The following is a 27,767-nucleotide window of genomic DNA, read 5'->3' on the forward strand; positions in this document are numbered from 1 at the left end:
GCGGGAGGTGCGTTAGCAACCCACAGCGCCTCATCTGCACATGCACGGGTCGTGATTCGGCACTTCTGCGCATGCGCGAAGCGCGATTTAGTGCTGCGCATGTGCAAATGCCGAAACCCGTAAGTAACCAGTTCTGGTACTTCTGGGTTCGACGCAGAGCGCAACCCGAAAACGCGTAACCTGATAGCGCACATCAACATATAGTCAGCATGAGCATCTTTCCATCTAAAGCTGATTCTGTTGATCTGGTGCCTTTCAGCTGGGCAGGGCAACAGGGCCACCCACAGTTAAGAGGAGATACCTGCATATGGGTGGCGCTGTGGTCTAAACCACAGAGCCTAGAGCTTGCTGATCAGAAGGTTGGCGGTTCGAATCCCTGCAACGGGGTGAGCTCCTGTTGCTTGGTCCCAGCTCCTGCCAACCTAGCAGTTCAAAAGCACATCAAAGTGCAAGTAGATAAATAGGTACCGCTCATACAGGAAGGTTTCTGTACGCTGCTCTGGTTCGCTGGCCACATGACCCGGTAACTGTATGCCGGCTCCCTCGGCCAGTAAAGCGAGATGAGTGCCACAACCCCAGAGTCGTCCGTGACTGGACTTAATGATCAGGGGTCCCTTTACCTTTACCTTTTACCTGCATACTTGGGACGTCCCCAGGTATGTTGGAACGTAGTAAGTTAGTAAATTAAAAGAAAAACAGCTACTGAAAATGGACTGACACATCATTCTCAGTGGCTTTAAAAGTCAAATGTTGAGAGAAAATGGGTATTTGAGGGAATTACTTGAGCCCCTAAAAAGTTCATTGTACCTTGGTGCTGGGGAAAAAGCTGGGGGAATTCCTGCTGTAAAGTTAAAGAACTCCATGCACTATATCATAGAGGTCAACTTTCCCCTTTTTTAAAGGGAAATTCCCTTATTCCGAATAGGATTCCTCGCAAGAAAAGGGAAAAGTTGACAGCTATGCACTATATGGTGAGATTTCAGGAGGAGAAAGGGTGCTGGTTCCCACACTGAAAAGCTCCCCTCTGCCTGTGATATAACACATTCAGGTTCAGAATCAGAACTGAGCACAATGGGGGAAGGTTTGGGGAGGGTGGGTAACATGAAGATAGCTTTCCTTGCCACACCATTAACAGTTTTAGCCTTTGCTAACAAGGCTCCTGTTCGAGGCTGGTTGTCTGGGGCTAGTGGGGAATGCCCTGCAACATTAATATGGCATGGGAAAGGAGAGCTGAAATATTGTAAAATGTAATGAATGCTGTAAGTTAATAAACTGCATCCCAAGTGCAGCACTTTACATTTCTCTCATTTGCAAACAGGAGGATGTGGGTGTGTTGTCAGCCTTTTGAGCGGGGAGGGGGGGCGACGACGACAATGACAACGACTGCTGCTCTTATACTTTTAATAACAACCTGCCTGACACAGTTATTTAGTAAGTGAAACTTTTGTGGATCGGCCTGCAAAGGAAGCAAAAAGACTAGATATATCAACAATTGCTTTAATTTTGAAGACTATTTTTATTTGTAATGTATAACTTTTGGTATATTTTGCTGATCTACAGGTGCAAAGTAAGATGTCTCAATAAACAAAATGAGCGTGTTTGGTGATTTTGATTCACAGATTTAAGTTGATGTCAAGAATCGCTTCAGCAGAGGTAACCTTAATGGTTTAATTCTGACTGTTACTTTTGTTTTAGCTAATGATTAGTTTTCTGAAAGCAGAAACTCCATTTTTTATTTTTCTGATTAAAAAATGATAGAATTGTTCCCTGAAAGTTGTGTGGCCATTATTTTGACCTTTTGTAGTGTTTTGGGGTTTTACTATTGTAAGGTCCTTGGGGTAGTTGCTTGCGAGTAACCAGGCAAGACTCCGACCTGTCTTTTAGCAGGTTTATTGTGCATACTATTTACAGTGCAGAGCTACAAGTTCATGTCTGTATCAGTCACTCTCAGAGTGGCCCCTTCCAGCTGTGACCCCAACATAAGAGTTTCGGTATACGAAATCTTTGCCTCCCCTCCTTGTGTTTCACCCCTCTGTGCACTTGGGGCGATGGAAATGGCGTGTCTCCCTCCTCACCCGCTGAGCGAGGGGGGTGCAGGGTCTCTCCAACATCCCCAGAGCCTCTGCTCTCAAGCCCCTGAGCTGCATGCCCCTCCCCACTGGAGACATCGCTGCTTCCTCCGCTGGAAGAGGAGGTGCTGCTGGTCAGGTGGGGCCAGGGCTCTCTGTAGCATCCCGAGAGCCCTTCCACCACCCTGCGCTGAGCTGGGGACAGTTCCCTGACAACTATTTTCAAATGTTCTGCTGGTGATAGTGATCCCTTCCATAGTACAGCAATTATTTAAGAGAAGTTATCTTGCCAGCAACAGTAACATACTTTGTGAGGGAGGTTTCTTAAATTTTTCTCTTCCCCCCCCCCCCCCCACCAATTTTGTTGGCAATATACTGTACAGGCTGATGATTGATCTGCCACTGCCATCTTTTGGATGGAAACAGATTTGCTAAATAAATACTGCAGTTTTTGCCCTCTTGTGGACTGGCATTTATTTTATTTTTTTAAAAACCTGAACATTGTAGTCCTTAAGATACTTTTTCATAAAGTAGATTATTTTAGACAAATTTGTTTCTCTATTATCAATTATTTTCCCTTACTATTTTTCTGCCCAGAAAATAAACTTTTAAAATGTGGATTTGATGTATAGATGGTTTAGTTATAGTTTTATCCTGAATTAATTAAATGATCTTTAAATGGTCTTTTATCTCATAATTTTTTTCTATCTCCAGAGCATAGAGTTTTTAGAGAATTTATTTAGGAAAATTATTGTAACTGTAGAAATAGTTTTACTGACATGCTTAATTCATTTTGTAATTATCAGGTCTTAAATCACTCATTTTAAAGAATATTTTCATGTAAGTGCAACTGATGTTAGTGAGGAAAGTTAAGTTTGTCTTGCTGCTTCCAACTGAAATTAAGGAGATTTGAAATATTTGGCTGGATTGTACTTAGTCTGGAGTAGGTGTGTAGATACACCTTTAAAAAAAAATCTTCCTGCAACAGGAATTGGGGATGGGCAATATATCAGTACAATGACCTAAACTTGTTTGAAGTTCATATTGTGATATTGGTTTCATAATTTTTGACCTGGAAATATATCATGAATCATGATGTGTGTGTGTTTTCATGCAGGGAAAAACCGCAAAGCCAGCCAATGCCTCTACATAGCTCCATCCTTATTTTAGACATTGTGATATGTCAGTATCTTGCAGTGTTTAGCTGGTGATATATCAAGATGTTGAAAACCAGGTATCGCCCAGCCCAGCAGGAATCCTACTGAAGTGAGGGCAAAGAAAACAATACTGGGTTTAAAGCAGCCCAATATTTTGTTAGCTACAGAGTCAATGAATTTGGTTGCCTAAGGACAGGAGCACACATGGTGTTGAGAGCCTGCCTGTTTGACAGAAGAACCTCAGCCTATAGTTGGGGAACCTGGGAAAAGTGGAATGGCATAAAATGTCACTCAAGTGCTACAGGAGGAAGACAGCTCTTTTACTCTAACTCCACCGCCAAACAGTTGAACGCCATTTCACCAGTGTTGATGCATTGGGGAAGTGTGAATGAATATCCTTCAGCCAAATGGCATTGTCCATGTTTGAGGGGTGAACATTGCCTGGCCAATAGAAATCAGGAAGCTTGTGAGAACTGTCCAAGTGCTGAATCATCCCATTGCCATAGATACTTACGATGAAGTGCAATGGCCTGTTTGCTTTTCTCCACTCCTTTGAGGCAATGTGCCCCCCACCCTACTATTCCATTTTCTCTAACATCTCACACCAGATTATGCAGATGCCAGGAAACTGCCATAGGCACTAATCCAAATTGTGCAACACTGCAAAAGGAGAGGTTGTGGCTTCAACCTGGGTGCTTTGTCCAGATTTTAGCATGTGCTGTCTGGCCCAGTGCACATTGCTATGCCCACAGATCCACAAGAACATGGCAGAACTAGTTGCAACAAAATAATAGAGACAGGTAACTAACTTAATAGGCTGATGATCACCGGCTTTACATTGCTCTAGATTTTGCTTATATTCCCATGCCACAAAGGATATGGCCACAATCCAAAATAAATAGGTGCCGAGCTTGCCTGCTGAGGCTCAGAAATGCAATCCCCAAGTGCAAAACTACAGTAACTGTTGAATGAGAAATGGGCCAGGATCCATTGATGGGAGAGAGAGAGAGAATTCCTGGCAGCTGACAATGGGCATGGGTTGGAAATAGGAAAGGCCAGCATATAAATGTTGTTGTTAATATAATAGTTCGCTAGCTGCCTAATACCATCCATCTGTACACAATCTACATCAAATTGAAAACACACAAACGTTAACACTACACTGCATCTGGTTGAGTTTTGACCTAATATGTTGAGTGAGCTCATTATGAGTTGGTGCATATGTCCCCAGAGGTTAATGCCTGCTCCGAGGTATCCCTCAGAAGAGATAACCAAGGTGCTAAAAGGATGAGAAATAAAACCACTGTATTTACTGCTGGAACTGCCTGTCAAGCTCATGGCACTCAAATAAGCAAGCTAGGAACACAAAAGTTAGCAGCCTCAGAAGGTGGTGAACTCTTCTTCATTGGAAATTTGAAAAAAAAAGTTGGATGGCCATCTATCAGGGGTTCTTTAGCTGTGATTCCTGCATTGTAGGGGGTTGTGATCCCCTCCCCACAGTTCTTTGATTCTATGTGCAGTCTGTCCTATTGGACTTGACAGTGCACCAGCCTTGTTCCTGTGTGCCCAGTAGCAGGTGCATTTGCAAAGAAAGCCTTTGGCTTAACTCTAAAAGGAGATAACGTCCAAAGAGATAGTAATTGTCTTAGGAGTGAGACTGCTCCCTAAAGAGAGACCAAATGTAGCAGTAGAAATGGCTCAGAGACTGACCATTCCCCCACACTGTGCCACAGGATTACAAAAAGGCATTAAGAACTAAAACGCTGCAGTATAGGAGCGTGGAATACTTCTCCTGTCTGTACAAGTGCCTTTGAATCAGGCCAGTGGTCCATCTAGTCCAGCATCTTGTTCTCACAGCTGCCAACCAGGTGCATTGAGTTTTATTCTTAAGAGCTCCCAACCCTTTCAAAAAGAGATCTAGAATGCAGCTTGCACCAGGTTCTGAAAAGCAGAATCTTTCTTGCTGACAGCAAGATTGGTATAGTGGATATATTCAATGTTCATATTTTGTATGTGGCAGGGACTCTCTGAGCATGGAAAACATAAAATTACTTGTCTAGGTCAGGGGTAGGCAACCTTAGGCCCGTGGGCCAGATGCGGCCCAATCACCTTCTCAATCCGGCCCACGGACGGTCTGGGAATCACCGCATTTTTACATGAGCAGAATGTGTCCTTTTATTTGAAATGCATCTCTAGGTTATTTGTGGGGCCTGCCTGGTGTTTTTACATGAGTAGAATGTGTGCTTTTATTTAAAATGCATCTCTGGGTTATTTGTGGGGCATAGGAATTTGTTCATTTTTTCTTCAAAATATAGTCCAGCCCACCACATGGTCTGAGGGATGGTGGACTGGCCCACGGCTGAAAAAGGTTGCTGACCCCTAGTCTAGGTCTTACTCAAAGGCCAAGGTGCAATGACTGGTTGATCATAACTCTAAGGTCAGGATCCACCAGTAAAGATGAAACAAAAGTTGTATGGTCATGCAGGTATTTGGCAGAGAGTACATCTTGCTTCAGTTCCCTGACTGGCTATATATTCACATGTAGACTTGAGTAGGCTGCTATTGCTTCCATGGGGCAACTATTTAATAACTTTAAACAAATATTTAAGGTGCTGTGTGTAATGCCATTGGGTTGAGGAAACGTGTACATGCAGGGTGACCTTGGACCCTTCTTTTAAGGAGTACCCAGCAATATATACTAACACTCTTTTTATTTTGGGTTGTTTCTGTACTCAAAGGAGGAACACTGTCTTGCAGGTGCATAGTTATCTATCTTAGCACTTCTGGCTTGAAGGCTTTTTATTTTCTGACTATTTGCAGACACTACATTGTAGACTTTACATAGTATTTAGTTGCTTAGTGTTAGGTTTTGGCAGCATTGATCTTGGCAGATACCTAGAGTCGTCAGCTGCCTCTGTTCCTAGTATAGCTCCTGCACTGAGAGGAAAGACTTCAAATGTTGTACTTCATGCTTGGCACTTTTTTCATTCAGTTACACAGTACTTTCCATCTATAAATTTAAGTGGACTTCATTATTATTAACAACTTAACATTTATTATTCGATAAAATTTGCATTTTAATTAAAACAGTATATTTATAATAAATGATTTTTTTTGTTTTACTATTTTGTTTTACTTTATTTTGTCTCAAATGCATTTCTTGTGTTGTAGACTAGAGATGCATGTGTTGCAACCTTAGAAAATTTGGCTTTCCCATTTTCACTGCTTTTCAGGTTCTTTATTCACATTTTTTAATGTACAAAAACACATGAAGCTGATTCATGTTCTTGGTATTAAACCAAGTTCAATCTACATGTTAATATATAATTTTCATTTTATATTCTTTTCTATGCATCATAAAGTGCTTTAAAATAAATTAGAATGTGATAAACGACACCCCATCAAAGGAATGGTTTCCTTTACTTTTAATTTTGAGGATTATTATTTTTTTCTTACTACTGTCACTTTGAAGATGCTTACTTTGTGGACTCTTTGCTGTAAACTTTGAAAAACTTCATTTGCTGATTTAATTTAGTGTGCTCCTCTGTATCCTCTCTCTTACTGACTCAAGGCTTTCACAATATCTGAGGTTACAGATAGTCTCTGTATCCTATGCAACCCATGATTGTAGCTTTTGGGGTACTGTAGGGAACTGCCTTTAAAACTTGACAAGAGTTACTGACTATAATGTTACAATTCAGACACTAATCCAGATAGCTTACTTGATGGAATAAAGTTAATCCGTTCCATGTTAGAAATGCTGCTTACAGCCTCTGAAGGATGTAACAAATACCCCATGCCTAAACTCCACAGGGTTCCCCATTTCCTAAAAGTATAGAACACAAGCACTTGACTGGGTGGTTCTGAGGCAGGAGTAAGGCTTTATTTTGTTCTCTCCCAGAAAGCAGCTGGAGTAACTGGAGGAGAATTATAATTGTCTAGAACTCCTCAGTCAGTGGTAATTTTGTAGCAGCATGAAATGTAATAGGAAGACAGACTCACCGGTCACAGTTAATATGGGGGGGGGGGAGTCTACCCTTGCAGTAGTGTAGGCATTAATTGGAGGAACTTAATTGTAACTGAAAATAAACCAGAGGGAATAGTATTTCATTGTCAATGGCATAGGTTACGTGACCTTTCCCATCTATAATATATGCTAACAAACTCGGTTAAGGTCTAATGTGTCAGGCAACTTGATCCTATGTTGCCTTTTTCAGCTGCTGCTGGGGCAGCACAAGCAGGATTCTATTGTTTTCATGCTCAGCATCTGTGTGGTACATCAGGTCAGTCTTCACAGTCTTGCTTTCGTTTGGAAGACTGAAAAGGCCTTTTCAAGAGAACTATTCTAGCTCTGTTTGCACCTTCAAAACATGTTCACTGAATACAGGGGAAGTGGGATTGTGCTTGCCATCTTGGCTCCCAAGCTGCATAAGTAGAAGGTATGAGTTAGGGCCCCATATACATATAACAATACAGGAGTGGACTCAATACAAGACAGAAGTACTGTTTTGGGGGGACAGGAGGCGGGCAGGGGTGGAGGACTCCCTGGTCCTGAATGAGGTACAGTAACTGTGCCCCTGAAGGACCAGGTGCGCATCTTGGGAGTCATTTTGGACTCACAGCTGTCCATGGAAGCGCAGGTCAATTCTGTGTCCAGGGAAGCTGTCTACCAGCTCCAGCTGGTACGCAGGCCGAGACCCTACCTGCCCACGGACTGTCTCGCCAGAGTTGTGCATGCTCTAGTTATCTCTCGCTTGGATTACTGCAATGCACTCTATGCAATGCGCTCCAGAATGTGGCAGCTAGACTGGTGACTGGGAGCGGCCGCCGAGACCACATAACACCGGTCTTGAAAGACCTACATTGGCTCCCAGTACGTTTCTGAGCCCAATTCAAAGTGTTGGTGCTGACCTTTAAAGCCCTAAACAGCCTCGGTCCAGTATACCTGAAGGAGCGTCTCCACCCCCATCGTTCTGCCCGGACACTGAGGTGCAGTGCCGAGGGCCTTCTGGCGGTTCCCTCGCTGCAAGAAGCCAAGTTACAGGGAACCAGGCAGAGGGCCTTCTCGGTAGTGGCACCCGCCCTGTGGAACACCCTCCCACCAGATGTCAAAGAGAAAAACAACTACCAGACTTTTAGAAGACATTTGAAGGCAGCCCTGTTTAGGGAAGCTTTTAATGTTTAACAGACTATTGTATTTTAATATTTTGTTGGAAGCCGCCCAGAGTGGCTGGGGAAACTCAGCCAGATGGGCGGGGTAATAATAAATAAATAATAAATGGTTGTTGTTGTTATACACACAATTGAGATCTCTTGTTTTTTATTTGTGCTCTGCTAATAACATGGATACTGGTCTGGAATGTTTTATCACTCTTAAGTTATTAAAGGCATTTTGCTATTTTTAATCTTACAGAAATGATTAACCAAAGATCAATCTTCATTCCTCTGCCTCCCTCCCTCTCCCTCCATCCTTTCTTCCAGTTGTGATGTTTTGTTTCTTCATAGTTTCAAGAGGAGGCAGAAAACTACTTAACCCCTTTCCTATTCCAAATCACCCTTCTCAATTGGTTTTCTGTCAGAATTCACTCAATGGATCTATTTTTTAAAAGGGTTGAATGGGAAATCAGCTTGGGGTTGTGGATTTGGAGTAGGGAAATGGTGGTGTTTCCCCAACTGTTTCTCCGTTCAAAATCACTTGCAAAGCTTTTTTGTTTAATCAAAATACAGTTTTCTTTCACACAAACTTGCATGTAATGTGTAGTTTGCCAGACTAAATTAGAATGCTGACTCTGAAAAGGGGGGGGGGCACCTTAAGTGTTGGGATTTCTGAAACTAGTCTTTAAACTAGTCTTTAAAGACTTTGTAGTTCAGATGGTCTCTTTCATTTGAGGGCCATCAAGGTTGAGTGGAGTTTGTTTTAAGCAGTGTGCTGCTTAAACAGCCTGTAGGCATAGCGTTGAGTTCCTTCCTTGATTTCACTTAGTTTTGGTAATGCAGAAATTCTTTGCTTCCCTCCAGGGAAGTGCCAGACTTGATTCTTTGAGAGGTATACATGGAATGAGTGAAATCACTGCTTTTCTTGGCCTCTTGGGAAGTATATAGGTATATTAGAAAGTTATAATGAAGAAATGGAAAAAGGGATTTCCTCATTGCTTTCCATGTTCATTTACTACTAAGATGTCATATACAGTAAAGTGCATTTTAAGTCTCTTTTTGCCAACTATCCAGAAGCTGTTTGTGAATATGGCCTTATTTTCAAAAGTAAGTTATACTTCCCTTGGGTCTCTTGCTTTTCGTTTTTTAAATTTATCATTGTAAGGCCCTAGACTCTCTGGTGCTAACAAAACTGGTATTGATAGTAAATATAATTTACTGTTTGGATACCTGTTTAAGTTGTCTTAAACCTCAGCACATAGCAAATTCAAGTGAAGCACTTAGCATGAGAATTCCTGTGGTAAATAACTTTGTAAAGCACCATGTGCAGTGATAGAAATGCTCTGTCTTTCCTTCTCTAAAGCACACACATACACCTACTTTATGAAAAAGACAATGAGTGGCATTCAACTAAGTTTTACTCAGATTAGACATATTGAAATTAATGGACCCAATTTAGTCATATTAATTTCAGTGGGCCTTCTCTGAGTAAAACTCAGTTCACTACTATCCCATGTTAATTTTTAACATGTTATTTTTTTTAGATTTCACCTGTAGCAAAGGAGGGTATCTGACAGCTCCCTTGTTGAGAATATATAAAGGAAAAGTTTTTACAGTTGATGGATAGTTTAAGCTCTCTGAGGTAATAGAAAATACATTTTTGAGAGCATTACTGTGCATCCTCTGTGGTGTTTAGTTGAATACAAAAGTTTGGATTCCCAGCCCTAAAGTTCAGGTGCATAAAACTGACAGTGTCAAATGACAGACTCCTTAAAAATGCCTAGTGGAGCAGCTGCAAATTAGTAGCAGAGCTAAACAATGCAAATCTCTAATGGCTAATTAACATATTCCCCTGGACCAGTTGCAGATTACTGAGACTGTTGAGAGACAGGTAAAAGATCACATTTGGAAAATACGTTTACTAAAACATGGAGGTCATAATGCTCAACCGATTTTCACTATAGTGTTGCTTTTTATATAAAGCATGAACATACTCTTTATATGGCTGAAATGCCACCTTAAGATGTTCTTAATGTTATTCATTCAGATTTTGTGGATAATTGAAAAGCCAACTGTGTTTTGGCTTATTAGCCTTCTTCGGGGGCCTTGTCTTTTTTCCTTTATGCTGAGTTCAGATTATTTTAAAAAAAAATTCTTTTGGGGAAAATATGTGTAATGAAGAACCAAATCAGCCATTTTTTTTAAATTGTTAAACTAAAAGCTATCTTCTGCTCACCAAATTACAGTACAGGTATATCCAATATCACTTGCTTGTGTCAAGATCAAAAGTCACTATATCCAGATTGCAAGAATTTGCAATCATCTGTTAAAAAAACAATGTGTAGAACATCTAATCTTATCTCAATTTATAAATGTATATATTTGCTAATGTAAAATCGTGGGACTCAGTGGTTATTAGTTGTTTCTGTGAACTCATGTAAAATTATATGCTATTATACTACCAAAATAATTCCATTGCACACCTGACCTTACAGTGTGAATCAGCTTTCTTGCTCTATTCCATAGATTCATAGAATTTCCATGTATTCTTTAAAGACTCTCAGTGACAGCAACAATCAATATTTCATTCACATATATCTTAATACAGTGTAATAGCCATAATGGCAAGAAGTGTGGCATAACTCCTTGGAAGATTATATCTTTGAATTTTAAACTAACAGATATCCATTCTTTATCCTCATTAAGTCCATAGAGCCAGCCACCTGAACTTCCTTTTTCAATGTGCATATAATTATTTCCCTGACCACAAGAAAGATTAAGCTCAGGATAGGAGAACACAAAAGTTGTATCAGGACCCAAAGGTCCTGCACAATTGGTTAAACATTTTATAGAACACGGTGTTAAATCTCTAAAATTTTGTTGCATTAAGAAGGTAAGAATTTGAAGGTCTAGTCTTAACTAATTCACTTCAGTTAGAGGAACTGCTTGATCCACATCTAAAGGATGGTTTTGTGAAGAGTTTATGGTCTACATATTACACCTGTGCACTAGTTGTGCTTCTGATTGATGCAGTTTTGATATTATTCACGGTGCATTTTGTTCTCTGCGAGGAATCATAGAATCAGGGCTGTTTTTCTAGAAAAAGAGGTGCTTCTCTTATGCCACCACACTCCATTGCACCAATTGCCACCTGCAGCCTCCATCGCACAAAGCACCATGTTTTATAGGATAAATAAGTAAGCTTTTTGTTCTTCACTGCTGCAATGGCCCTACAGCAACTGAATCCTCATTATCATTTTCCCCTTCAATAATTGGGTAATAAAGAATAGGAACTATAGTTTAATCCAGATCCATAAAATTTTTAATAGTAATTGCAATGAAAACAACATGGCCTTTGTGTATACTTCCTTTGATATATATAATGCAGACATTGTTTGAACACTAGCCACCAAGTTGAATTGTTGCTTTCCCCACTTTGAGTAGGATCCAAATTCATGAAAGTGTATGGAAAAATACTGTTTTCTGTTATTGTTGTTTCTCTACCTCTAAAACCGCCCCCCCCCCCCAGCCAACATCAAGATTGGCAACTACCGTACTTATAGGTTGCTAAGTAAGGTGTTGCTTTCTATTTCTTTTTCTGGCAGCAACAAATTTCTGATTATAAATATTCCCTTCTCCTGTTGATTCACCAGGGCTGTCTACAAATCATGCCTCCCACCTAATGAAACTGGTACAATGTGACAGACAGCTGAGCTAGACCAGAATCTGGTGGTGTGGTACTTTGAAACTCCAGCAGGGTGCTGGAGCCTCTCTTGATTGAGTGTTCAGATAGGGAGATAGTTTGAGGAGGAGAGCTAGAGAGAGAGAGCTAGAGAGGGAGCTTAAACAATGGAAATTGTTCTAAGCACACGCACACATCCCATTTCATTTGAATCTTTTTTTATATGAATCTGTACACCTGCAACACAGATCTCCCCTTTAAATGTATTTTTATTGATTTTAAAATACACAACACAAAACTACAACCATTAGGCTTTGCCTCGCATTATACAAACCATCGCCAGTATTGATGTGGAAATTATGTTAGACTCTTCCCCTCCCTGCACTTTCCCCTCATTTGCAGAAGTTCAGTTTAACATGTACTGGTAAGTACAGCACAGGACTCTCCAGTTTGTTTGTATAGATTATCATCATCATCATTATTTATATTCCACCCATCTGACTGGGTTGCCCCAGCCACCCTGGGCAGCTCCCAGCAAAAATAGTAAAAACAATACAGATGGCCAGGAATGCAATTAAGATATATAAAATCATGAAGACAATACAGTATCTATAAAGATACAACTGGCAGAGTATTCGTCGGTCCTATATCCTTGGTATTTTTTTTTCAAATTAATTTTTTATTAGTTTTAACAAAGTATGACATACACATCAACAAAAACAAACAAACAAACAATAAAAACAATAATACAAAATAAACACTTAAATCTTAATACAACTATCTTTTCTTATCATTGTAAGTTGACTTCCTCACGTCCTCTCTTCCTGCGTTCCTTGAATATCATCTTTAGTAATTTCTTTACATTATTAAAATCATCTTTTTGTTAGTTAACCTTAACATCTCTTCTTATCTAATATCCTTATTATTTATTCAAACAGTTATAAACCTTAAGTCTATCTTTTAAATCTACAGCCTAACATATCTTTCAGCTTACTTCTAACCTTTAATCTTACAATAATCTTTTAAATACATTTTAAATTTCTTCCACTCTTCTTCCACCGCGTCGTCCCTCTGGTCACGAAGTTTCCTGGTCAGTTCAGCAAGCTCCATATAGTCCATCATTTTCATCTGCCATTCTTCTATCGTTAGTAACTCCTCTGTCTTCCAGTTTTTAGCCATATCCTTGGTAAATACAATAAATTTCCACCATGTGGCATAGTTTTTTGTGGTTTTTCTGCAATACAGATTTTAGTTGCAATGGCATGAACAATCTTTGTCACTTTCTGGCTCAAATCTTAGAAGTTTTTTTGGCTTAGGGTTAGCTGTGATCTTAATCTTACATGTTGGAGAAACTTGGCTGTCATGAACCAAATGGCAACTTGTCATGGGTTCCTCACATCATGGGCGTAGCCAAGAGTAAAACAATATAAATACTTAACTAACTCACCAGTCATGTCAGTTCTGCCCCCCAAGTCCTGCCCCACAACAAAAATCCTGACTACGCCCATGTCTCACATCGCCATCATATAAAACAAATAAATCTGCCCTAGGGGGGCATAGAAAGTGAATTTATTATTATTAATTTATTTATTGAGTTTATATACCACCTTATACCTGGAGGTCTCAGGGTAGTTCACAGAATAAAATCAAAATATAAAACCACAAAATACATAATCAAAATAAAAACAACCCAATAACACCCTGCTCCCCAAAAATCCACATTTTAAAAGGGCATAGGATGTCAATCAAATCAACCAAAGGCCTGGCTTAAAAGGAACGTTTTTGCCTGGCCCCTAAAGGTGTATAATGAAGGTTCCAGGTGAACTTCTCTGGGGAGAGCATTCCACAGAAGGGGAGCCACTGCAGAGAAGGCCTGTTCTCATGTTGCCACCCTCTGGGCCTCTTGAGGAGGAGGTATATGAAGAAGGGCCTCAGAAGATGATCTCAGGGTCCGGGTAGGTTCATATGGAAAGAGGTGTTCCTTGAGTTACAGTATTGCGATTCTGAGCCGTTAAAGGCTATATAGGTCAAAATCAGCACTTTGAATAGGTTATTACAATTTCTAGGAAGTAAGAAAGAGGATAACCTGCCTTCTTTCCATGTGAAACATTAATTTGTGGTTGAATTCTGATGTGGTCATATAGAACATTGAGATATGTATCTTACATGGAAAATTGTGATTTATGATATTTTAAAAGACTTCTGATTTGTGAATTCTGGGAATTAGTAGTATTGCTCTTGTTCCAAACATGTGTTTTCTGGGTGAAGTATTACAGCCCAAGGGTGTCTTAAGTTTAAAAAGTAGAATTTGGACTGTGCATTCATTTGTTTCCCAAAGGTTACAGTTTGTAATGCCTGTGCATGTGTGTCTGTTTCCTTAACTATTCATACCAGAATGATGTTTCACTGCTGGTTTAGCAAAGTATTGATTAGAAAATAGTAAAAATGCAGGAACATGATAACAGTTTTTTTCAATATATTGTAATGATTATTGTTCTTCCACTCCTACACAGAAATGTAGAAATGTTCCATTTTAGGATCCAATAGGTTCACATACATCATGCAAACTGCAAACATTTTAAATCATGTATCTCATCATGTGTTAAATGTTAGCAAAGTGTTATTGTTGTTGTTTTTTTATCACAGAAGAGCTTTTTCATACATCTTTTTAACTATCAAGGTGAGGGGATGGCCAAAGATTCTAAATTCAGCTTCGAGTTTTGGCTGCACAAGACTATTGAATGGGGTCAGATAAGCACTTCAGAATCTCAGCAAGATGTCTGCCTTCACTTGCCTGAATTACAGGAATTTCTACTACAGATTTATGGAGCTTTGAAACATATGGTAAGTGAATTAACTGAAAGAATGAACTGTTTTGAAGACTGTTACAGAAACGTTCTGCACCCCACATTTTGACAAGACAGAAAGCTAACAGTAGCAGAGAGCCTTGTAGCATTGACCTAATGTATTGCTGGATCACAGAAACAAATTGGTGAAACAGCCACAGGTAATGCAAACAGGAATGTGTTTCCTGTGTTCCTGATTTATTGTGAAAGGAGCTTTTTATTTTTGATTGGTTATGTTCTCACATGAGATTTCCTACTCAACACAGTAACCTTTTAAAAAATACTTTAAAATAAACAAGTATTTGATTCTGGTTTTCAGGTCATAAATTGGATTATTTAAAGACTCTTAACATGCAATACTATAACTTATCTCTTAAATCTTAAGGAGTCTGCTGACATAGTAACACTACTGATGTGGCATTCAAAGAAATTTCAGGCCACCATCGTTGGATCACAAGCAAATATTTCTTATTTCTAGTTGCACCTGTGCAAAATTAGTTTTGCCCTGGAATTCCTTACCATTTTTTAGAAAACAATTTATTAGTCTTTGGGGCATTTTGCTATATCTGTATGCATGAAAATGTATTTTACTGCCACAGCATTTAGCCACATTACTAGTATAAAAGATGAGAAAAATGTTTATAGATAATAATTGTCAAATATCTGATGGACTATAGAAAAATAAGCTATAGACCAGTGATGAATTACATTATGTGTTTGTGAAACTGATTCCCACCCCCTGAAATGCCTTATTACCTGTATAATGAATGTCTTGTGAAACTTGGCCACAGATTCATCTTATGTATTTGCCCAATATTCATTTATTTGTTTGTTAAATTTATATCCTACCTTTCTACAAAATCTTGCTCAAGCCTAGCTCCAATTATGGGATGAATCTGAAACATTTATTGCAGCAGCTTGTGACAATTCTCTTTTCTGCTACTTACATATTATCTTAGGTTAGTACCATTTTAAAAGCCTCTGTTTATTAGACAGTAAAACTACAAAAATGGAAAAAAATGGACTGATTGTGTAAGAATGTTTATAAACTACACCATGCATTACTTTTATAGCAAAGCTGCTTTCCATTTGGTTAAACGTTGTTTAGGTTTTGTAGCCTTAGTGTCTGTTAAATTTCAGGTTATAACTGACTTAAGTATGATGTCATGTAGAATATAGCAAACAGTAACAAACTTCATGACTTCTTTGTACTGCAGTTTCTACTCAATCCTTATAATCCATAGTATGATGTAAGAGGCATGACATTTTGAATAATTTGTTATTTTTATTTATTTGACTTAATCCATCCCATCTTGAAAGCTAGGGAAAATAGCAGTATATCAAAACCATGTGTTAATTTTTAATTTCTTTTTCTTCATGTAACAACTATTAAAGCCGCCTGCTTTATAAGCATCATCCTAGCCACACACAGAAAGTGGGCTAAATAGAAAGGTCTCGCAATATTTATGAAAGAAGTTTGATCTATGATTAGGAGTTATTGCCAGTTTTGGAAAGGAAGCCACCAAACCCACCTCTTTTTGCCTTCAGGCAGGCCAGGTGCAACTCTCTAGCCATGTATTGTGGCCTTCAATGTGTTCTTGCACTTTCAGGCATACAGGAAGCTTTATTGCAGGAAGCTGGTGGACTATGTTGTATGTTGATACACCCAGAGGGTACTCTTGGTCAACTACAGATTATGTTTGAGTGTCATGAACATGTGATTATCTCACGTTACATGTGGCTTTCATGCTTTCTAACCTTGAGTTGTATGAGGTTTTCGTGTCCTAAAACAGTGATAGGGATTCTGTGGCCCTTAAGATGTTGCTGGACTACATCTTGCATAATCTGACCATTGACCATGTTAGTTGGGGCTGCTGGTAGGTAGACTTCAACCATATCTGGAAGGCCACTGAATCTCCATCACTGTTCTTGTTACTGCCTCACATGTTTTTAACTGTATCTTGCAAGAAAGAATACTGAAGTGATTAGTGTTTGGCCAGCAGTTTCTATGCAGGGCGGGGGAGGGGCACATTGTCCACATGCTCTCCGCCCCACCCCCCACCCCCACCCCAGTGTATGGTGGGAGCTTAACCTATTTTGAATTTGCATCTGTGTCCCGCAAAGTTTCTCCATTATGGTCAGTGCAATCTTAACAAGTGCCATCTTTGTGGAAGCATCTGCAAAGTTCTTAGGGTAAGCTCAACGATGATGGAATACAAGCTTTGTCTTTGAAGAGGCTCTGCTCTACAGATACATTCTCCAAACTCTTCTTATTGTGGGCCCCCAATACATTTTGACGCACAATATTTTTGGTTTACTATTCTCTTTAATTTCAGAACTGTAGTACTGCAGTCCAAGAGTTTCCACTAATTGGTCAATTATTGGGAAGGCTTTGTTGGAACCCCTTTGTCATTGGCTATGGTGAGTTTTTGAAATCAGCTTTGTGAAATAAATATATATATATTTTAAATTTTGTTAGTTATTGGAATATTGACTGTTGGACTCTAACTCCCATCAGCCCCAGGTGGTATTGCCAGTGGTCAGGGATGATGAGTGTAGTATTCAAACAATACCTGGAGGGCCACAGGTTCTCCATCCCTGCACTAAAATAATAATACCTTAAGTGATAAAATATTTTTTAAAAGATCTTATTGGCTTCCTATCCACTTGAAGTTAGAATGTCTTAACTTCTATTGAAACCACTGAGACTTGAGTTGTATTTTCTGGAACACATGAAGCTATCTTTATGCTGGCCTGGTTTGCATGTCATACTGAACCATAGTTAAAATAGACTATGGTTTAATGTGAACTAGCAAACCTTAAAGAAATCATCCCTGAGTGCTCGCTGGAAGGGCAGATCCTGAAGTTGAGGCTCCAGTACTTTGGCCACCTCATGAGAAGAGAAGACTCCCTGGAAAAGACCCTGATGTTGGGAAAGATGGAGGGCACAAGGAGAAGGGGACGACAGAGGATGAGATGGTTGGACAGTGTTCTCGAAGCTACTAACATGAGTTTGGCCAAACTGCGGGAGACAGTGGAGGATAGGGGTGCCTGGCGTGCTCTGGTTCATGGGGTCACGAAGAGTCGGACACGACTGAACAACAAGCAGCAAACGCAAAAGACTATTCCCATGTTCTCTAAAAGGGTCATTTATCACAACTTTTGATACCAAGGATCTGTTGAAAATTGTCTAGAGCAGGATTTCCCAAACTTAGGTCTCCAGCTGTTTTTGCACTACAACTCCCATCTTCCCAAGCTAGCAGGACCAGTGGTCAAGGATGATGGGAATTTTAGTCCAAAACCAGCTGGAGACCCAAGTTTAGGAAACCCTAGCCTAGAGGATTTTGTTGTTCAGCTGTTACTAAATATGCAGGAATAAATATGATACATGTTTTCAAGAATAACTCTTTGATAGCACCATTAAAGATAGTAAAGCTAGTTTGGGGATCCATCATGTCACTATCTTATTACCACATACATTTCAGCATAAACATTTCCCCCCAAACACTATGCCAACTACACAAGACCACCAGATATGAAATTATGAACCCTTTCCCTTTCTACCAGTTATATCTGTTGGAGCTGCTAATATGAGATAATCTAAAGGGTGTGAGGTACCACCTGTGAACTAGCTTCAAAACAATAAAATGATTTTGGGCAGAATTGTTGTATTTACTGCCATAATGTAGTCCAGCCATAATCTACCCCACCTCCTGTGCTTTAGGTCCCATTTAAATTTCTTCATCACTCACCCTTAATTAAGCTTCCTTAGATAGCATATAAATACCTGAGAACTAGGCCTAAGTTACTTCATAGATTTGTGTGTTCTGACAGTCCCAGAAGCATCTTAATGTTTTACCAAATGGCTAGGTTTATGCCCAGAGTACATCTGATTTTAGATAACTGATTTGCAAATTGGCTATAAATTTGATGGCTCTGACCATACGCAGGTGATTGTAGCAAGACTATTGTTTCATCATTGTACAATCTAGTGACTTGAATAATTCCATTAATTTTAACATCATTTGCTATGCAACACATTAGCTAGTGGCTCTTTAGAAATTGTAAAGAGCAATGGAAATAGTGGGCCCTCTTGTTTTGTTCCCTCATTAAAATTATTTACCACTATTAAATGCATTTATCCTAATTATGGCTGTGAAGGCTTGGTGAAACTGAGCAATAATTTTAATAAATATCTATCCCATATTCATTTTTTCCTAACTTTTTTCTAAGAAGGCCCATTATAACCTGCCAAAGTCCTTGTAGGCACCAAGAGCCGAGATTGAAAGTTGTCTTTTAGTAGCCCTACTAAGATGTTTTGCATTTAGAAGCTGTCTGGCTGGAGTATGAAGTTATCTACATGGCAGAAAGCCAGCTTGGTTTGACTTGATATAGCTTTAATAAAAAACATTACACTGGACCGTTTATATGATGGGTTAATCATTCCCCACCCTTCCCTAGTTCAGGGACTGCTGTTATCATGGAGGTACTCAATATATTAGGAATTCTGCCCCTTCCCCTTCCAGTAGGTCATTGAAAAGCATTGCTAAAAACAATATTAACAAGTTCCTACATCGTTTAAACCATTTTTATATGGGATTAATAGAATTACTTTGAAATAAAAATTATATATAAGGATAAAGACTGGCTTTAGACCTTGGGATTTTTTTGTTTATTAACATGAACAAAGATTGCTCTTGCTCTGCTTTGATTTTTTTAAAAAAATGTTTTTATTTGGTTTGCTATCTGCAGACGAATGCCAGAAGATTCTAATGTGGTGCTTATGTTGTCTGTACAGTGGTGAACCACAGAACCCTGTGGAATTGAAGGCCAACAGCTGGATACAAGTAAGCAAATGAATCCTCTCCCTGACTGCTTTAAATTAACTTGATTATTTAAAGGTGCAGCATCTACAGCACAGAGACAGCATGTCATTTTTAGAAACCACTCTAGAGACATCCTACATTCACATTCTGTTGAAATATGTTCTACTTTAATTAAAATACAATCTCTCCTTTTGAATGTTAAGAAAGATGTGGTGTTTAAGTAATTTTAATAGCTCTTAATACAGTGGAGCCTAAACTGGCAGCTTCAAGTGAAGACCAAAGTCTACAAATCAGTAAGCAAGAGAGCGCTATAAAAGCAAACTTTCAATTAGGGAAAAATAATGTAATCTGGAGAGATGCCTTTGTTTGTTTTGAAAACAATTTATATATGCTCTATAATTTTGCTCTTTTGTTTTTGTTTAATCTTTCTAATCCTGGGAGAAACTAATTGTATCCAAGTTTTATTCAAAGACAGTGAAAGAAAATATTTGTGTGCAGCTTAAATTTATTTTAGTTCACTCTTAGTTAAATGAATCCACAATTGCTTGAAGTCTTCAATGTAGGCCTTTATGGTTTTTAAAAAATATTCATATTGCACATTTACTCCTTAATCTAGAAAACTACTTAAACTCATGCGTTGTTCCATTTTCAGCCTGTTTTATGCAGACGTTGAGCTGCATTATTCATAATTATATTCTCATGGAACAGACTCCTTTTTTTCCAGGAATATATTGTGAAAACGTGAGTGGAACAATAACAATATTTCTATTCAGTCATATAAAAATCCTACTGACATACTGTCTCAGTTTAATAATTTTGGAGAACTGTTTGCTTCTTAACAGTGTCACAAAATAATACAGTCTTACCTCGTGTTGCGTTCACTGTGGGTTGCGAACGGCATGGGTTACGAATGCACCGAATCCGGAATAATGGAACGGATTACTTCGGGTTCAACGGGTTGCACATTCGCAGACGCATCAGATGACATCACACACATGCGCAGATGCACCAAATTGCAGCGTGCGCAGAAGCGGCGCTGTGGGTTGCGGACTGCTCAGGATGCAAACGGGGCTCCGGAACAGATCCCGTTCGCATCTAGAGGTACCAATGTACTTGCATGTGTATATATGCATTAAGTCATTTAAATTTCAGTGATAATGGGAGTGTGAAAGGCAGAATTGCTTCATTGTGAAAAATGTTTACTATTTTCTGGGTTAGACACAACTGAACAATTTGATAAGTTTATTTGTAAAGTAAGTATGGACTTTGCTGCTGCTGCTGCTACTACTACTAGAGGTTCTCTGTAGGTATCTCAGGGTAGCTATTTCTACATTTGTACAGTTTTAATAATAATGCCGTTTGTGATCTTAATAATGCAGTTTATAATCTGAACGTTACTTCAGCATCAGGCATTTGGGAGTCTTTACAGAACTGATGGTAGCTTGCTGTGACTTGTTTGCAAAGCATTTTAAGGATCAAATCGTTTGTATCCACTGGGATCTCGACTCTGTTACAGCAGATGAATCTTGAAAGGTGTCCAGAGCACTGTCTAGTCTTGCTATATTGAATGAGTTTCAGTTAGTAAGATTCAAGGATATGGCTAAGGTGGACGAACAACTTGACAAAGCAAGGCGTTTTGGAGCCGGTTGACCATGCCTAGTGGGAAACACCTATCGTCGCGCCTGTCAAGCTAGACGGGTCGTTGAGAATATGCGCAGACTACAAGTGCACGATCAACAAGGCACTTCAGCAGCATGCTTATCCAGTTCCCATCGTCCAACACCTGCTGCATTCCCTGGGCGAAGGCAAGGTCTTCGCTAAACTGGACCTTGCCCAAGCCTATCAACAACTGCCTGTCGATGACACCACCGCTGAAGCTCAGACGATCGTCACCCACCGAGGAGCATTCCAGTGCCGCTGGCTACAATTCGGGGTGAGCGTGGCTCCTTGCATCTTCCAAAGCCTCACGGAGCATCTCCTGCAGGGGCTCCTGGGCATGGTGCCGTATTTCGATGACGTGTTGGTGTCCGCAGACTCCAGTGAACAGCTGTTCGAGCACCTCCACGCCGTGCTGACCAGATTCCAGGAGGCCGGGCTCATGGTGAAGAAGGAAAAGTGCCAGATCGCCGTTCCACAGGTGGAGTTCCTGGGCTACCTTATCAACGCCTCCGGTCTTCACACGACTGCATCCAAGATCCAGCAGGCCCCGATCCCAAAGAACAAGATGAAGTTGCAGGCGTTCCTGGGGCTGCTGAACTTGTACAACATGTTCCTGCCCCACAAAGCAATGCTAGCTGAGCCTCCACTGCCTCCTCAACACGAAGGCAACGTGGTCCTGGGGTCACTGGGAAACGGCAGCCTTCAATGCAGTCAAAGCCCTCCTCTCATCAGACAGTGTGCTGGTACAGTACAGTGAGGCCAGGCCGCTGGTCCTCACCTGCGACGCCTCACCTTTTGGCATCAGCGCCATCCTTAGTCACCGGTTTCCAGACGGAAGGGAAGCACTGCTTGCCTACTTCTCCCGGACGCTGTCTCCGGCCGAATGAAATTACAGCTAGCTCAACAAGGAGGCACTGGCACTTGTGGCTGGAGTGAAGAGGTTCCACAAATACCTCTGCGGGAGAACCTTCGACCTCATCACTGACCACAAGCCACTCCTGGGCCTCCTCACTGGTGATAGACCAACTCCACCAGTCCTCTCACCACGCATGCTGTGATGGACTGTCTTTCTGGCAGCCTACAGCTACAAGCTTGTCCGTCACCCTGGAAAATCGCTGGGCCACACCGATGCCCTCAGGCGCTGCCCTCTTCCAACGCTTGTGGAAGACCCGGCTCCTGCTTCATCGCTTCTGATTGATGACCTCCCTGCCGCCGATGTGGCCTCTGCATCTGCACAGGACTGCACCATCAGCCGTGTGCTCAACTGGGTGGAGGGGGTGGCCAGAAGGTCCCTTTGCACCAGAGTTCCAGCCGTTTGCAACCAGACAGCATGAGGTCTCGGCTCATCGCGGCTGCCTACTGTGGGGAGACCGAGTCATGGTTCCCCAAAGACTGCCAACGTGTCCTCGAGGCTCTGCACATCGGCCACCCAGGGATCGTCAAAGTGAAGGCGTTGACTCGGTGTTACATCTGGTGGCCTAACATGGACGATGCCATCACCTCTTGGGTTGCCTCCTGTCAAGCGTGTAAAGAGTTGAGACCTGCACCGCCGGCAGCTAAGGGCAACACCTGGGAGATGCCCAGGCACCCTGGTCGAGAGTGCACATTATTCTTGCCGGCCCCTTTCATGGCTGGCCCTTTATGGTAGTGGTGGACGCCTATTCCAAATGGCTGGAGGTGGCCCTGATGCCCTCCACCACTACCGAAGCCATCATCCGGGTACTGCAGGGCCCTGTTTGCAACTCATGGATTTCCTGATGTCCTCGTCTCCTATAAATAGGCTGGCTGAGCCCTTCAGTCCAGTTCTGTTCCAGCCTGAGAATAAAAGAGCTGCTTGGAGAATCACTGTGTTGTCTGCTGTGTCCACCCACTACTTAATAGAGACATGGTGTTTTGTTCTTTTTGTTTATCTCCACATATATGTTAATTCCACTGCTTATACTTCTTTTCTTGTAGTGGCATGTATGTATATATTTAAAGGGTTTATATATTTCTCTTAGCAGTGTTTGCAGGTTGTTTTTAAAATAGCAGCAACATTTAAAGGCTTGCACTTTGTAGATCTTATTTGACACATTTTGGCTTATTTCAGAGTAGACACGCAAAGGATTGCACTGTTAGTCCTTTTCTGTAAAATAAAAAGAGATCAAAGAAATGCCTAAATCATGCTGTAGCTTATTCATGCAAGTATTAAAGCAAATTCTTTGGTAGTGTTCATTGTCATTCATTAGCAGCCATTACAGTTAGTTGCTGCAGAGGGAGAGGTTAGACAGCACATCCCACTTGTATCCGCTCCTTCCCATCTGGGGCCAAGTACCATTAGCTGCCTTTCTTTCCAAGTCTTCCTTAGTGGTCATTCTGCCTAGGCATTAAACATTTATGTATGTTTATAAGTAATAGTGCCTGAATTGTCTTGTTACCCTGCTTTTCCCCATGTCTTTTCCTTTCGTATCATCCATATTAGGCTGTAAGCTTTCAGGCAAGGAGCATTTTGTTTGTTACTCTTTACAGTGCCTAGAAAACTTCAGGTACTTTATAAATACTGTTTTTTTCATGATGTTACAGTATACAATAATTGTTTGTCAAAATGATTTTTGTTTCTTTCTAAACAAAGAATAATATTCAGCATATATTGTTCATATATATATATGAACATATTTGTTCATGTACTTAAAAACAGGAATGTTCATTGCTTTTCAAGTTAGTGTAAGGATACATGCTACAACATGTGAAAGTAATTAAAAGATGACTGCAAATATAATAATTACAGCATGGAGCAGACTGTGCTGGCAGATATAGAAACACAGAACTCACTTTAATCATAATGCTTCCCATAATGTGGGTGGTCACAGCATGCAGATATTTTGTCAGTCTTTCCCTCTGCATCACTGATGGTAACAGTACTGAAGTAAACAGCATTACACATTCCTCTTAATACTTTCTTTGCTTATGCCAGTTTTTCTGATAGGTTGCTTCCCTCCACTTTCTTTGTCCTCCTGGATTTTGTCAGTTATAATTATACAGGGCATGCTCCGGTGGGAAGAGGGTGGCTCTCTTTGAAGTAAACATACTACCATTAATTTTTTTCCACCCCTCAAATGAATGTGTTGACTCTTTCACCAAATATAATGCCTGATTGCTGAAAAAAATCCAATTAAACATTAGGATGAACTTTCAGATGGTAAGAATTGTTTGACAGTGGAACGGACTTCTTCAGAAGGTGATGGACTCTCCTTCATAGAATTGTAGAGTGGGAAGGATCCCCAAGGGTCATCAAGTCTGCTTAAAAACCTCCAAGGAAGAAGAGTCTACAGTCTTGAGGAAATCCATTCCACTGTCGAACAGCTCTTACTATCAGAAAGTTCTTCCTGATGTTTAGTTGGAATTTCATTTCTTGTAACTTTTGGGTAAATAGACTTTCTGTTCCTCATCAGGCAGTGGTGTTTCCACCTGCCTTGCTCCACCTTCCAACCCTGGAAGCTTTTATAAGACAGCTGCTCCAGAGGAAGAACTGTGAGGGGAAAGAGACTTTCTGTTCCTCATCAGGCAGTGTTGTTTCCACCTGCCTTGCCCCACCTAGCCTTTCCCAGACTATGACTTTGAGAGCAGCAGCAGCAGCAACAGCAACAGGGAAGAGAGGAATTCAGGGATATTTTTTTTTAAAAAATAGTTTTTATAAGTTGTGCATCTTTGTTTCTCAGTTTGATCCTTTTACATGGTTTTGTATGTTTTGTGGTATTTTATGCATTGTGGTTTGCTGTTTTTTATGATTATAGATTGGTAATTCTTTATTGTGGTTGAACTGTTTAATTATTTTTGCTGATGTTTAATTTTACTGTTTACTATTAGATTCTGATGGATTGTTGAATGTTGCTTTGATATAAATTGTTTTAAGTTATTGTGACTTTTATATTGGATCAGATTGTTACTATTAATGTTTTATGTTTTATTATATTTTTTATGTCTTGGAAGCCACTCAGAGTGGCTTGGGCATTATTAATTTGTGGGGCCCAGAACTGGACACAGTATTCTAGGTGTTGTCTGACCAAGGCAAAATGGAGTGGTACTATAACTTCCCTTGATTGGGACACTATATTCCTTTCATTTGAGATTTTTAAACAGAAGTTGGATGGCCTTCTGTCAAGGATTATTTAGCTGTGATTCCTGCATTACAGGGGGTTGGACTAGATGATCCTTGGATTGGTGTGTGTGTGTGTGTGTGTTAGGTTAGTTCATGTGACTTGTAGACTTGGAGTTGGATACATAGATGGTCTTCCTCTGATAAAGAATCTTCCTCCTTGGTTTCTCATTGTGTACATGAGGGATGAGAAACTTTATGTTGTTAGAATACAATTTTCGTCATCCTACAACCCCTGCCATTGGTTGGAATGGATGAAAGTGTGTATAGAGGTCTTGGGCTGTGCAGACACCAAACCCCCATCTTGATGTGGTCCGAAGGAAAGCAGAACAATACATTTGGCACTAGCTTGGCTTCAGGAGTTGTCAGAAAGAGGTGTACAATGCACCATCCAGTCATATTAGGGACTCCACTCCAGATTTGTGTAGGGTTTACTCCTTAGCCTTTTCTTCTCCCAAAGATACCCTGCAAGGCAGTAGAGAGTAAAATCCAAGAGTTCAGCATTTTTAATTATGTGCTTTCAAAGGATTTCAAATGGATAATATCTGTATTTGCCTCTTTGATTCGTTTTTGTATATCAGGAAACAATACCTAATGTTCTGGTTGTATCAGCATACATGCTGATAATAAATTCTTGTTAAGTTTATTGTTAGGACCTTAATATTTAGTGGAAATATAATTGTGTAGTGCAAGCTGTATTCTGAAACTGTATTATTTAATGTATTTTGGTTAGTAGAAAACTGATTTTACATTCCCTCCCCCCAATGGACTAATGAATAAGCATGGAAGAGGTCTTGTAAGCAAAATTAGGATCTGCAGACTTTGTTATGATTGGATCAGAGTGTGGAAAATCAGTAAGCTGTATTATGTCAGCATCCTGCTCATGGAATAGGCTATATAAACAGAGGGTGTTGAGACAGTCTGCAAGTGAGCAGGCTTCCTTCTCAGTTACTTGAACCACTATAATTCTCTAGGTTTCTGTTTGTTTTGTAGTGAAATGGATTTTTCCAAATACCAGTGTTTGGGAATTGTTACTAATTTCATTTAAATGGCATGGGGGACACAGAATCATGTAAGCAGGATTTAAAGGAAAAGAGGCAGAAACGCAGCAGTAAATTTAAGAGGTTCTAAACATTTCAAGAAGAAAGTTAAGAACTGGTAGATTTTAGTGTCTTAAAGACCTCAGAAATGCGTGCTTTAATCTTGCTTTTTCAGGAAGTTGGTGAAAGTAAATGTGAATTAAACTAGTGAATTAATAGGGTTACTGACAAGGAGGAAAAACAGGAAATGCAAATGACTCACCTTTTTTCAGAGTGGTCTTTGGGATGTGAATGCTCTAATTTGAGAGATCTACTTTGGACATGACTGAAAATAGCAAGATTCTTTGTGTAACAGAAAAGTGCAAGATTGGCAGAGACTGTAGCCCAGTGGTAGAGCACTTTGCATGCAGAAGGTCTAGGTTCAATTTCAGTTAAAAAGATTAGGCAGCAGCTGATGCACACACTCTCTGCCTGAAACCATTGAGCGCCTCGATACAAAATTAAGGAAAAAATGCTGTTACGGGTGGGACAGTCATCAGAAAACTTTTAACTTGAACACTTCTGTGAAGACTACGTGGGTGGACTTTTGAAAAGAAGGTCCATAAAATAAACTTCTTTTGTCTTTAGCTTTTTTAAAAATTGTTAGACTGCACGTTTGGAATCTTCCTCACCAAAGTCCAGCGCTCATCTAGCATTCTTATCAGGCTCATTTTTCATGGAATGGCCCAGGGGTCTTAGTAGACTAGAGTTTACCATAAGTCAGCAGTGTGATACAGCAGCAAAAAAAAAAAAAAAAAAGAGAGCTAATGCTATTTTAGGCTGCATCAACAGAAGTATAGTGTCCTGATCAAGGGAAGTCATAGTTGCTCTCTATTCTGCCTTGGTCAGTACTGTGTCATTCTGGGCACCACAATTTAAGAAGGATACAGTTATACCTTGGTTGCCGAATGCCTTGGAACTCGTACGTTTTGGCTCCCAATCAAAAACCGGAAGTGAGTGTTCCGGTTTTCGAATGATTTTCAGAAGCCGAATGTCCGGCGTGGCTTCCGCGGCTTCCAGTGGGCTGCAGGACATTCCTGCAGCCCATTGGAAACTGCGTCTTGGTTTTTGAACAGTTCCGGAAGTCAAATGGATTCCTGGAACGCATTCTGTTCGAGAACCAAGGTACGACTGTATTGACAAGCTGGAACATGAGCATA

General features: G+C 40.3%; 1 protein-coding gene across 3 annotated transcripts in view; it reads left to right on the top strand.

Annotated features, from left to right (window-relative positions):
• FANCC (FA complementation group C) overlaps positions 1 to 27,767 on the top strand; it is a 54,753-nt gene that overhangs the window by 1,372 nt on the left and 25,614 nt on the right. Inside the window, exons 2-5 of one of the 3 annotated variants that reach the window (XM_033164241.1) lie at positions 1,561 to 1,653; positions 14,709 to 14,906; positions 17,245 to 17,329; positions 19,661 to 19,755. In XM_033164241.1, the coding sequence (XP_033020132.1) occupies positions 1,630 to 1,653; positions 14,709 to 14,906; positions 17,245 to 17,329; positions 19,661 to 19,755 (402 nt within the window). In that variant the 5' untranslated portion in view covers positions 1,561 to 1,629. Of the gene's footprint in view, positions 1 to 1,556; positions 1,654 to 14,708; positions 14,907 to 17,244; positions 17,330 to 19,660; positions 19,756 to 27,767 lie in introns of those variants that run through there. The other 2 variants (XM_033164242.1, XM_033164243.1) reach the window with 2 other exon arrangements.

This window comes from Lacerta agilis, chromosome 11 (genome assembly GCF_009819535.1).
Source record: "Lacerta agilis isolate rLacAgi1 chromosome 11, rLacAgi1.pri, whole genome shotgun sequence".
Lineage (NCBI taxonomy): Eukaryota > Metazoa > Chordata > Lepidosauria > Squamata > Lacertidae > Lacerta > Lacerta agilis.